Source organism: Phaethon aethereus (assembly GCF_964289735.1).
Source record: "Phaethon aethereus genome assembly, chromosome: 2".
NCBI classification, from domain to species: Eukaryota; Metazoa; Chordata; class Aves; order Phaethontiformes; family Phaethontidae; genus Phaethon; species Phaethon aethereus.
In genome coordinates, this window is record NC_138582.1 from 101336633 (window position 1) to 101347789 (window position 11157).

Sequence of the window (11157 nt, forward strand, 5' to 3'; positions counted from 1 at the left end):
GAGGGAGGAGTACATCCACCAAGCTTGCTTACTAAGTAAGCTGAGCTAGTAACCATGCTGGCCAAGCCAAAATTTCTCCTTATGCAATTACTTTGTAGTGACGCCTGCAAATATGTGCTCTAGCCAAACAACATCCTAAAGCGTGGGGAAGAAAAGAAGCTATTGCTTGAAATAAATTAGAAAGGAGAACAATAAGCGTTGGGAGGTCAGCATGTAAGGAAGCTGAGTGAGGCAAAGCCTTGAGAGAGGCAGTGGAATTGTGTTCGCTAAAACATATGGAAGTCAGCTCAGCACAGATCTTGGATCGGTTCTGCTGTCTATTGATGTCAACAGGAAGATTCACATTAAGTTCAACAGGTTTCATCAGTTCCTGTATAAGGTAGAAACAAGTGCTGAAGGTGCTAATTAAGGTGCATAACATGACTCAGTATCTTTTATTTAGAAAACAAAACACCCAGTCATGCCCCCTCCCAGTTCTTCCCAGCCTGAAGAAAACATACCAAATACAATCATCTCAGAATCAACAACAACAATAACAACAATAAAATTATCAGCAACGGATCATACTCTCATTTTTAGATTGAAGACACTAAAATAGTGCCACTGGGCATCCTTTGCTGTCATGTCACTTCAGATTTCGTCCCCTTTGATTCATGGCAAAAAGGCTTGCTCTTTACAGGTGAAAAAATTAGAGGAACAGATGGCCTATGCACGCTTCCAAGCTTGTAGTTTGTCTACACCAGCATTTGACAGGGAAACTCAGACCACTCACAGAAGTCATCCACAAAATCCAATACAGGAAAACCTCTGGATAACTGGGACCAGTCTGCTGCTGTTGCAGAGAACCACAAAAAAAAGCCAGTGACTTTCAAGTTAGTGACTTCTTGATTTAGTTTTGCCCACAGTCACAAACGGAGCTGCACAGGGGGAGCCGGGATAGGCAGCTTCCTAGAACTGTTAGTCCACACACAGTTTAAATTGTACAGTCCTTCACCGTTTTCTCTCCTGCAATAAAGCTTGCACGCCTGTCTCCCAAACGCATTCCCTGAATGACTTAAGTCCTTTCCCGCCATTCATATTGTGATCTGAGGTTTCCTCCCTTTAGCCTGACAGTAAAGATGAAAGGCTGTTTTGGAAAAGAAACACGGCAAATCCAGAACATGGACGGAACCTCTGGAGGAATTAATCCTTCTTCTGAAGCGAAAGTGGAGTGAACACACATATACACCACACAGTGTGACTAAACAATGGCTAATGAGAAATACAGTACTGGAAGACACGTCAAGGGACTAAACAACTAGCTGGGAAGAATGGGTGAGGGCTGTACAAAAGGCACAAATTGGAACAACATGGTTGAATTTGAGAAATCAAAAATTCAGGCTTATAGTCAAGAAAAAGATTTGAGATTCAAGTTCAACACAAGCGAGGGGGTGAAAGTCCATCGCTCAATACAGATATTTGAAAATAATTCAGTTGCATGGCTTTTATTTCTCCAGTGAAAGAGATACAAGAAAGAGAAGATATTCTGCCTTCAAGGTACACTTTTTCTAAGTGGGTGGTTTTGGTTTTTATCTCAGTAACACTGACACAGTGGAAAGATGAGGAGAGTATCAGCTGCATTTTAATGATAACAGCATCCAAATACTGAACAGCTTTATGAACATCGCAAAATAAATGATAAATAGGCCCGTAGCTCTAATCCTGGGCAACTTCAATTTCACTTTGCCATACTAGGGGGAAAAATGGTGCACTTTTCACCTGGTCTTTAAAAGCCAGCATTCCTCCATCTGAAATGAAAGAAAAGGTGGCTAACCATCCTGCAACCTCAGAAATACTTTTGCATCATCTTCTTGGGATCTAGAACCTACAGCAAGTCTACCACAATGAAAACATCATAACTTTCCTGAACTGTTGGCTAAGATGAATAACCTCCTCTTCGGGATCTGCAAGAGCATTTCAGGTGCAAGGTCTCCACTGATGCCAGTCCAGAGTGAGTTTTACTCTTTTTTTTTGCTGGTTACTGAGTAACCACACATCCCGAAAGGCAGGTCTTGTGCCAATTCCCTTAGTCTGATGGAGTCTTAGAAACCAGGCAAGGGTTCAGTATGTTTCAAAGACATAAATATGAAAAGCTAAATCACTGCACTAAATTTGTTTCACAAAAGATTTCTGATGTTGAAAGAAACTCATCATTAGTTACAATATATTCTAAACATGGGCAGGACTTTCAGCACATAAAAAAACCCAAAGCAGCATTCCCAGAAATTGTCATAATAAAGTCTGCTGCAAAGACTTCTCCAGGGCAAAACCTCTGCACTAGCCTGAATCTACCTAACTTCAAGCCCAGTCCTGCAGCATTTATTTATGTGGACAATTCCATTTGCATGACTGCACAGATAAACGATTTATGACAGAGCAAGCCTCAACTCAAACAAGTCACTTTAAGGATTAATAAGAATAGAAAAAGACTAATACACGTATTCAAAATACTTCTGGCTCCATACTTTCATGCTGTAAGCTGAGTGGAAGTTGGTGCAGCTCTCACTGAAGAGCCCTATTTCCTACCTAATTAAGGACAATGACAAATAAGGGAGCCAAGCACATCCTCTTCATATGAAGATGATTATAAATTTTTAATACTTATAATCTGTCTGGCTCTTTTTGATAGATTTCTTATAAAGCATATCTTTAATGACATTATATTTCTTCTCACATTAGCTCCTCATTCTGTGATAGTAAAAGATACAATTGTTCTTTGTTTCTTACTTTCAATACAGGCCCGTAGTTACTAAATTCTGCTTAATAGTGGTTAAATTCCATAGTCCATATCATTCAGGAAATCATGCTAGGCTAGCGTTAATACTTTCATATGGGTTTTATCTTTTATCTATTTATGTTTGGAAAAAACCCCAGTAAATTAGTTACCTCCTGCGATTATGTAGGCGTGCAAGTTCTTTCCAGATCATCATCTTTGTATTAGAAGTTTTAAAAGCAAGCTTTGATAAAGGACATCTTTTTTTCTTTTTTTTACATCTTCACAGTTTTATCAAAATAAATTCTTTCATTTTCCCAGCTATAATTTTATCTCTCTAATCCTATATCCTGCTTAAAATTGCCTACCTTTTGTTCATTACAAAGCATATAACTATAGAGTATTGAAAATGGTTTACAGAATCTTCTGACTAGCACTATTTTCCTGATTTAAAAAACAATACATTCCATGAAAGTAGAATTTGTTCTCTCTTCAACTCTCTGCCCATATAGTGCTCACCTGTGACTAAAGAACAAAAATTTCCTACATTAAGAGGGATCTTTAGAAAAATGCTATATATGTATTTATTTAATTATAGGGAGCATACTTCCCTAAAACACTTAGTTTGCTCCAAATCTTCATTTCCCACAGATTTTTGCTACAAATACAGAGCTGGTAATAGATAGCTCTCCTAAGGATTACCATCTGAAAAGTGCCTAATTGTGGCTGGGAAATCTGTTCAAATGTAGGTTATTCCCCTGCCAGAAGTCAATAGTAATCAAGAGGCAACGGCCCTTATTGTCTTGTCCAGGCTGAAATGCTTCACCTCTTAAGAAAGCATTCCCTTTACCGGAACGATGGGTGCGCTCTACGCTCTGACTTGGTGGGGCTCACCCTCTGCTCTAAGCCACAGACACCTTTCATTAATTTCTTCTCCTTTTCAGAGACAATCTCCTCTCCTCCTTTCTATCCTCAACATGAAATAAGTAACTTGATCAGTACGCCTCCTTACAGAGCATTTCAAAACTCTGAAACTATATGCCTTTGTGGTGCACACTGGAAGCAATTATCTAGGAATACACTGTGGTTTAGAAAAGTATTAATTACCGTGATTTGTAAGAAACACCAAAGGAATTAGTAACAAGAAGATCATCAGTAAAATGTCAAAACTTCTTCCAAAATCAGGAAGGCAACTCCCAGACAAGAGGATAATTAAACACAGACTCTCCCTGCTTTATTAAGGCACCGACCTTGTAATGGGAAGTCTGAGATCTAGTCTCAAGTCTGCCAAAGGCTTCTCTTGATTCTCAGCTCTCCTGTCGGTAGCTGCAGGGCCAGGACATTTACATCGTGTTTGCCTCAAAGAGAGGCTGGAGTGCCAAGTTCAAAAATATCTGTAAATCTCTTGGAAAGCAGTGGTGAGAAAGAGGCATAAGTGCGATGTATCATCAGCCCACCGAGAACCGCTCCAGCATTAGATAGCTTTGAAGCCGTCCAGGAGAATCAGACAGGTTATACTAAGGAAGCACTCTAGAGAAAGCCTGTATGCTTATGTAACAGTATCAAATATAAACATGTTATTATTAACGCATTTAGTTGAGATAATGGAGTTGAAAATGTAATGTGGAGCAGAGGCACAGTCAGTGCCCGCTTCGATGGAGAAGCACAGAACTGCTAAATACTCCTTCCCCCTAGACTGATGCATGACCCACAGCAGCGCATGGCAAAGGGAAAAGTGCCAGGTGGGTCTTTGGTTTCATGTATTTCAAGTTTAAAGATTTACATGTTCTGTACATTTGGGATTTTTATATGCAGTTAATTATGTAATAATTAACATAATAATTCCCCATTGCATTCAGTAGCATAAAGGGTTTGCTGAAGAGGAATCAAGAAGACAGTACATGTTCTCAGCTCATCTCCAGTGGAGCTGACCCAGCTGCCTTCTGCCCAGTGACGGTTGGGCATTACATGGCAAGGCAGACCAGTACCTTATTTCAGGTCTGCCAGGCCTGTTCTTCTTTGCAGTCAGTGACTGCATGTGTGACATGATAAATTTTGAGTTCTTTCAGCAATTTTGAACTCTGTACATACCCGTATCAGACAGCAATCTCTACTGTGTTTCCAGAGCCTTGTTTGTGCCTTCGCGCTGTCTCCGCAGCCTTCACATCAAGTTAAGTAGGCACGGTAGGGAGAAAGCCCCCCTGTTGCTGGGGGCCATCCATTCCACCTGGAAGAACCTCCATTCGGATGGAAGCACTTTTGGACACAGCTGGCCAAACCAAGAGAGCGTGCTGCGTCAGATGAGCTGGCAACTCAAACGGCACTCGCTGGGGCTGGGGACGGACAGGGCTGATCAAGAAATTGCACAATAGGCCTGACAAGAAGGTTACAAAAGGCAATCTCTTACGAGTCATTTCCCAACAGACTGTTCTAGACGAGGACAGGGGATTCTGCATAGAGGCTTCTGATGTACTTAGAGGGGAACGGAAGGTAACAAGGGGAGAAAATCCTATCATTGGTAAATTTAAACTGCCTACATAGGGGCTAGGCCTCAGGCACTTGCTGCTTTCTGAATGACCTGTCACTTCTCCTGAGACGTCTGAATGAAGTGTGAGTGCAAAATCGGTGTATTTTCACTTTAGTTATATTATACGCCTGAGGAGGCAAGCTGTGACTTACAGGTGACTTGTAAACTGTAAGGATGGGCCTCTGAGAAGAGTGGGGGAAAAAACCCCAACCCAAACATTGAAGAGAAAGAAATGAAGGCAAATTCCTCCTGCACAGGGTACAACAGCACCATAACCCATGGTCCCATGGGAGAAAGCCGCTTTTTTACCTCTGTCAACCCTTCCAGAAAGGAAAGGTCTCCTGTATTCAAGGTCATCATTTTGATGCTCCATGAAACTCCTAGTGGTTTGGGGGCTGGACATGCCAGGAGGTCCCTCCTTCACCTGAAATCAGTCCATGTTAAAAAAAAGGTACGGTGGTGTTACGTCCATGCTTTGTGAAAATGTAAACATCAAATTGGTGTGCACAGCAATGTGGCTGGAGGGAACGGACAGATGGTCAAACAGACAATGGCCAAAATTAAGTAAATTTTACCTTCCCCCCCCTGTATTTCTTTCTTCTTTTTATTACTCAGTCTTTATCTATTCATTATCTAATATTCTGTTCACAAGCAAAACAAAAAAATATGTATGTTACAGGACACAATTTCAATACACATTTCTGAAATTCCTCTGCCTCCTTTACTCCTAACCACTGTAAACATACCCTGGTATATTTATATGCAATGATAGTAACCCGAGATCAGTGCTTAAAAATAAACCAAATAGGAATTGCAGTGTGTGTGTGCCCAACAGACATACCAATCTATAGTAGGGGCTGAAGAGATCGGCACTAGGGGAATACTGTCCACTATATTTGTTTGGTTTTAATCCAAATTGTTAAAGCATGAGGTGCAGAAGGTTATGCAAAGTTTAGGTTCTTTTTTTTTTTAAATGAATGCAACGGTAATTATCACTGAAGTGACTAGACACAGTCCCACTTTACACTCCAGATGAAATGGTGACTGCTCTTTTTCAAGGATAGGCACATATCTGGCTATCCCCATTTTGAGCACATCAGTCAGACCCCCAAAACATCACCTGCCTAGTTGCAGGTGCCCCTTATCCTTTGCCATCCCTCTCTCAGAACCCAAGTTTTTGTTCTGTTGAAATCTGTGACTAAATTGCAACAGATTCGCAGATGGATAAGGGCAGTATGCATCCCCTGGGCCTTTGAAAAGCAGATGGCATTAAGGTATCATCCCGAAGACAATAGATACGTACAGTAGCTATAGGGGAAATGTGCACATATGCATAAAGGGAGAAGCAAAAGTAAGTAAAAACGTCAAAAGCTTTTTAGTTTGTTATCTGCATATTGGTGGATCTCTTTCATTACCTCTTAAATTCTCTTGTGTGACAAAATAAAGTTTTTAGGTTTACTGCCGCATTTTCCCTTATATGCTGAAGAATTCAGAATTTTTATACCAAAAGGAAAACAGCTGCATCATTCACAGAAAAAGTCGAGATTTGCTTGCAGTAGGTAAAGCAGAGACTGCAGGAGATAGCATAGAGCAAACGAGATAGAATAAAGGCACAAAGTTTATTTTGCTTATAAACCCAAACATCAAGTGATTTCTAGTCATAACCAAAGGATATAGGAGCAGAATGGGCAACGGGAGTTTTTGTGGATTTTACAACAGCATGAGTCAAATACTTAAATATCAGCATTTCAGCTGCTGGAAAGTTGCCTGCACAGCAGTACTGGCACTAGGAAATTTGCCCATCTGTGAGCTCAGTAGCAAAAATAAGCTCCTGCTGCACACAAAGGTCTGTGGAGATCAAAGCTCACAGCCCACAGTTCAGAGGAAGGGTCCAGGTCCCACAAGTGCTATTCCAATAAACTATTAATTATGTATGAATACAGCATTGATGGTATTGCATGCATTTCGAAACACAGCAGTTCCCCAAAGGAAGCGTTATTTAATTGTTTTCATGTCCCTCAAAGACAGACATCTCCTTGGCACCTAGAAAGGAATACATAATCCAGGGGACTGCTTCTCTGAGTAAATCTCCTTCCTGATCCCTCAAGAGGGCTCCTGCTCAGGGCTGTACACCTCCTACTGCAGAACAGCCAAGGAGTATTTCTGGTCCCGCCAAAGGCACTTACTCTGTGGCTTGGCAGTAGAGAAGGCTGGAAAAGACCAAATGTGGAGGTCCATATATTTTTCAATAGCAACAAATGACCCTACAACAATTTTAGCAGGACATCTGCAACTAAAAAAAAAACCAAACATCTGCAGGGCAACTGCAATATGGAAATTGGGTTGTAACAGAGAAACCCATGATAGAAAGAGATGAGGAGTTTTCACTAAATTATTCAATATAGGAGTAAGCAAATCACGCTTTATTGGCAGGTCGCTGTTCAATTAACTTTTACAAATAGCTACATTTAATAGATTTGTTTTGTTTATATAAATGTTAACATAAGACAGAGTAATACATTGTCTGAATTAGAGGGCTAAACTGCTCCAATTTAAAGTAAGTATTTGGTAAATCACTGGTGCAGCCATACATGCAGTTATTAAATGCCAGACCAAAAGCCATATTAAAAATTTACCAATAGAAAGATCTTCTGTGAACTTCAACTTACATTCGTTAATATTCATGATTTCAGTGACTAAATAGAAGAAATTACCCCAAAAGTTTTACGTAATTTTAACCTACTTGTCCCTACCTCAGATAGCATTTACATTTATATCTAAATTCTTTTTAATGTTGAACTGCCTGAATAATTATTTTAGCTGCAGGTAAATGCCTAAAAATGCAGCAGGGACTTCTAGTAGGGGTGTTAAATCCTTCTCAAAATAATTCAGATATACCTTAACTTCCACTGTGCAATACGGCAACAAAACTCTTGCCCACAGTGAAACTGTTTTCAAGAAAATATAAACTGATCTAAACCTGCTGTGTATTCACAATCAACAAAACCTCATTTGGAAGCTAGGAAAAATGAGGCTTAGATCCCCCTTTCCATATTACTCCTCTCCAACATTTCAATTTTCAGTTGAATTTTGGAATTTCGCACACAAGAGTACCGTATTAATAACAAGACAGAGGCAGGCAGTATTGGAAACCTCCTAAGCGTAGCTGTTTTAGCAGCACAGCCAGCTCAATTTTATAGATGCAGAAGTATTTGTGGTCTAAACACAAGTAGTTCAAGGGGCTTTTACCACGCTGGTAACCACACACCAAATTATCTCTAGGTAAAGACAGAGATTTGTGCATTATACAGGAAGACCAAGTGCTCCAGTACAACTCTAATAAAGGTGGGAATAAACTAGTACAGAGAAGAGCGCTCCCAGAAGTACGTTTCCCTGGTATGGAAAAAATAGGCTTTGAGCACCAATTCACGTAACTCACTAATCAGTGGTACCTCATCCATCGCAATGATCTTAGCTGGATTCAGGTGACCTTGAACTGAAGTTTCCATTTCTCCTATCGTTTTCTCAAGCCAGTCTCCTTTCTTGTGCAGAAATCCTGGAAACAGAAACCACTCTGTCACTCTGAGTATATCTATGCTTAATAAAGAATAATGAAAAGTACATGCTGGGAAAGGTAAACAAACGACGCATCACTTTCTCTTCCAGTTGCAGGTCTTTGATTACTCTATTCCAAAGGTCATCGTTATTGCTTGTCAAAAAGTACCAAAAAATGTTTGATTGTCAAGGTATGGAATAGTTTTAAAATGCCAAATTATTTGTTTGGTTGATCCGTTGTTGACTATGGCCTGTAACAGCCAGGTCTTTTCCCGTGGATAGGCAAGAGGTTAGATACACAAGTTTTGCAGGAACCACAGCATGTTGGTCAGTGAGGGCAATTTCACTTAAAGCCAAGTCCAGAAAATGCCTCCTCCCTACTTGCCTACTAATACCAGAACTTTGCTTGCTTTATGGCCAAAAAGCAGCTTGAACCTATAGCAGTAAATATCTAAACCCAGTCAGGTGGAGCTATATATTTTTATTGAATGATCACCGCCATCTAAAACAACAAGGGAATTGTTTGCCATGCAAGTCAGTCCTACAGGATAAGAAAGCCCGTGGCTAATTAGAGGGTTAAAGATGGGGAACTCCTCAGGTTTCCCTAAGCATATTATGGCCTGGCTACAGACGTCCGCTACTATAACACGACCTTCTTTGTCAAAGGTCACGGCCGTAGTATATATTTTGGAGGGGAAAATGAGGTTCAGACCGAAGCTATCCATCTGGCCAACGAGATTCATCTCTGCACTGAATATCTTCACTCGGGTGCTGTCGTTGTTGGGTCCTTGAGCTTTCAGATGTTCTATTACGACGACAGCACCCGAGGTCTGGGAGACTGCAACCCCTCTTGGGCTGATAAGCTGAGACTGGATCATCTGACACTTCTTTAATTTCCCCTTCTTGAAGTCGGCTGTCAAGCGGTAGAGTGTTCCTGCCTCCGAGTCGGTCAGGATTACTGCACTCTCAGCGGTGGCATCCAAACCCCAGGGCAAACAGAAACCTTCCTGGACAGCCAGGACACCCCTTCCGTCAAAATCAAAGGCCTTCACGGAGCGGTCCCCACCATCGGTGACCACCACATGCCCGTCCGACGTGATGGTCACATCAAGCGGGTACTTGATATCATTGCCCGCATCCCCCCGCTCCCCGAATCGCTGCAGGCAGGATCCACTCGGCCCAAATATGTGGATCCTCTTCTTGCCGTCGTGTGCCACTGCCAGGCGCCCCGACTTCCGGCAGGCTGCCACCCCGGTGGGGTTGACCAGCGACCCCCAGCCCCCCAGGGACAGCCGGAGCCCGAGGCCCGCGGGGGCCGACCCGGCCTCCCCTCCGCCGCCGCTCCTCGCCAGGGCCTCGCGGACGCTGCCGCCGGCGGGACCCAGGACCTCCAGCAGCTGCAGCAGCGGCAGGCAGTCGCTGGTCTCGGCGGAGCCGCAGGCCCGCCGGCAGAAGGGGCACTCCAATCGCCGGCGCTCGGTGCCTCCCAATACCCCCACGCAACCCCGACAGAGAACGTGCCCGCAGGGTAGATTTCGCGGCCTCCTCTTCCCTCCGGGGCCGTACCGCTCGAAGCACACCCGGCACTCCAGCAGGCTCAGCTCCGCCTCGTCCTTCGCCGCCATCCCCGCCGCGGTGAGGCTGCAGCGGCGGCGGCTGAGGGAGAGGGGAGGTGCGGAGGCGGCTCGAGGCGGCCGGGCGCCCCCTATGGGCCAGCGGAGGCGCTGCCCGGGGGCGGAGCGACGGTGCCGCTGGGCGGGTGCTGGGCGGCCGCCAGCACCCGCCCAGCGGCACCGTCGCTCCGCCCCCGGGCAGCGCCCCCCCCCGTGAAAATACTCACCGGATCCTTATAGACATAAAACTCCCAAGTTATGGCAGTGTCGTCAGTGCCATACATGCCCGTGTCGGGGGAAGGAAGCGGTCGCAATTTCGTAGGATTTCTCTTGCTGTTCTGGGAAGCTTTGGAAAATGCAAAGAAAATATTTACGCTCGTCGCCGGCGGCCGCTTTTCTCGGAAGAGGCGCGTACGGGCACCGCGTTTAAGGTGCTCGGACAGCACGTGCTCCTTCCGCAAGGGGTATGTACAGCGTATCCTCAGAGTAACTTCACGGTACATGCACGGCAGAGCCCTCTTACGCATCCTAAAACGGCTCGCCTGGCACGTGGCATCGCCCTCGCCAGGTCGTGGCAGGCCTGGGAATCCCGCGCAGGAGGTCGCTTGAGCACGAGCAGCCTCGTGCCGAGCACATGGCCTTTTGCCGCCGACCACCTATCTGCAAACCCGAGATAAACTTCCGCGGCTCTCACGCTACACCTGGAAAAA

General features: G+C 43.8%; 1 protein-coding gene across 1 annotated transcript; it reads right to left on the reverse strand.

The window, feature by feature from the left end:
* Positions 1-9295: 9295 nt before the first annotated feature.
* Positions 9296-10574, reverse strand: NHLRC1 (NHL repeat containing E3 ubiquitin protein ligase 1; the record flags this gene model as incomplete). Its single annotated transcript, XM_082014681.1, has 1 exon — positions 9296-10574. The coding sequence occupies exon 1, from the start codon at positions 10457-10459 to the stop codon at positions 9296-9298; it is 1164 nt and encodes a 387-aa protein (XP_081870807.1). The 5' UTR covers positions 10460-10574.
* Positions 10575-11157: the final 583 nt, after the last annotated feature.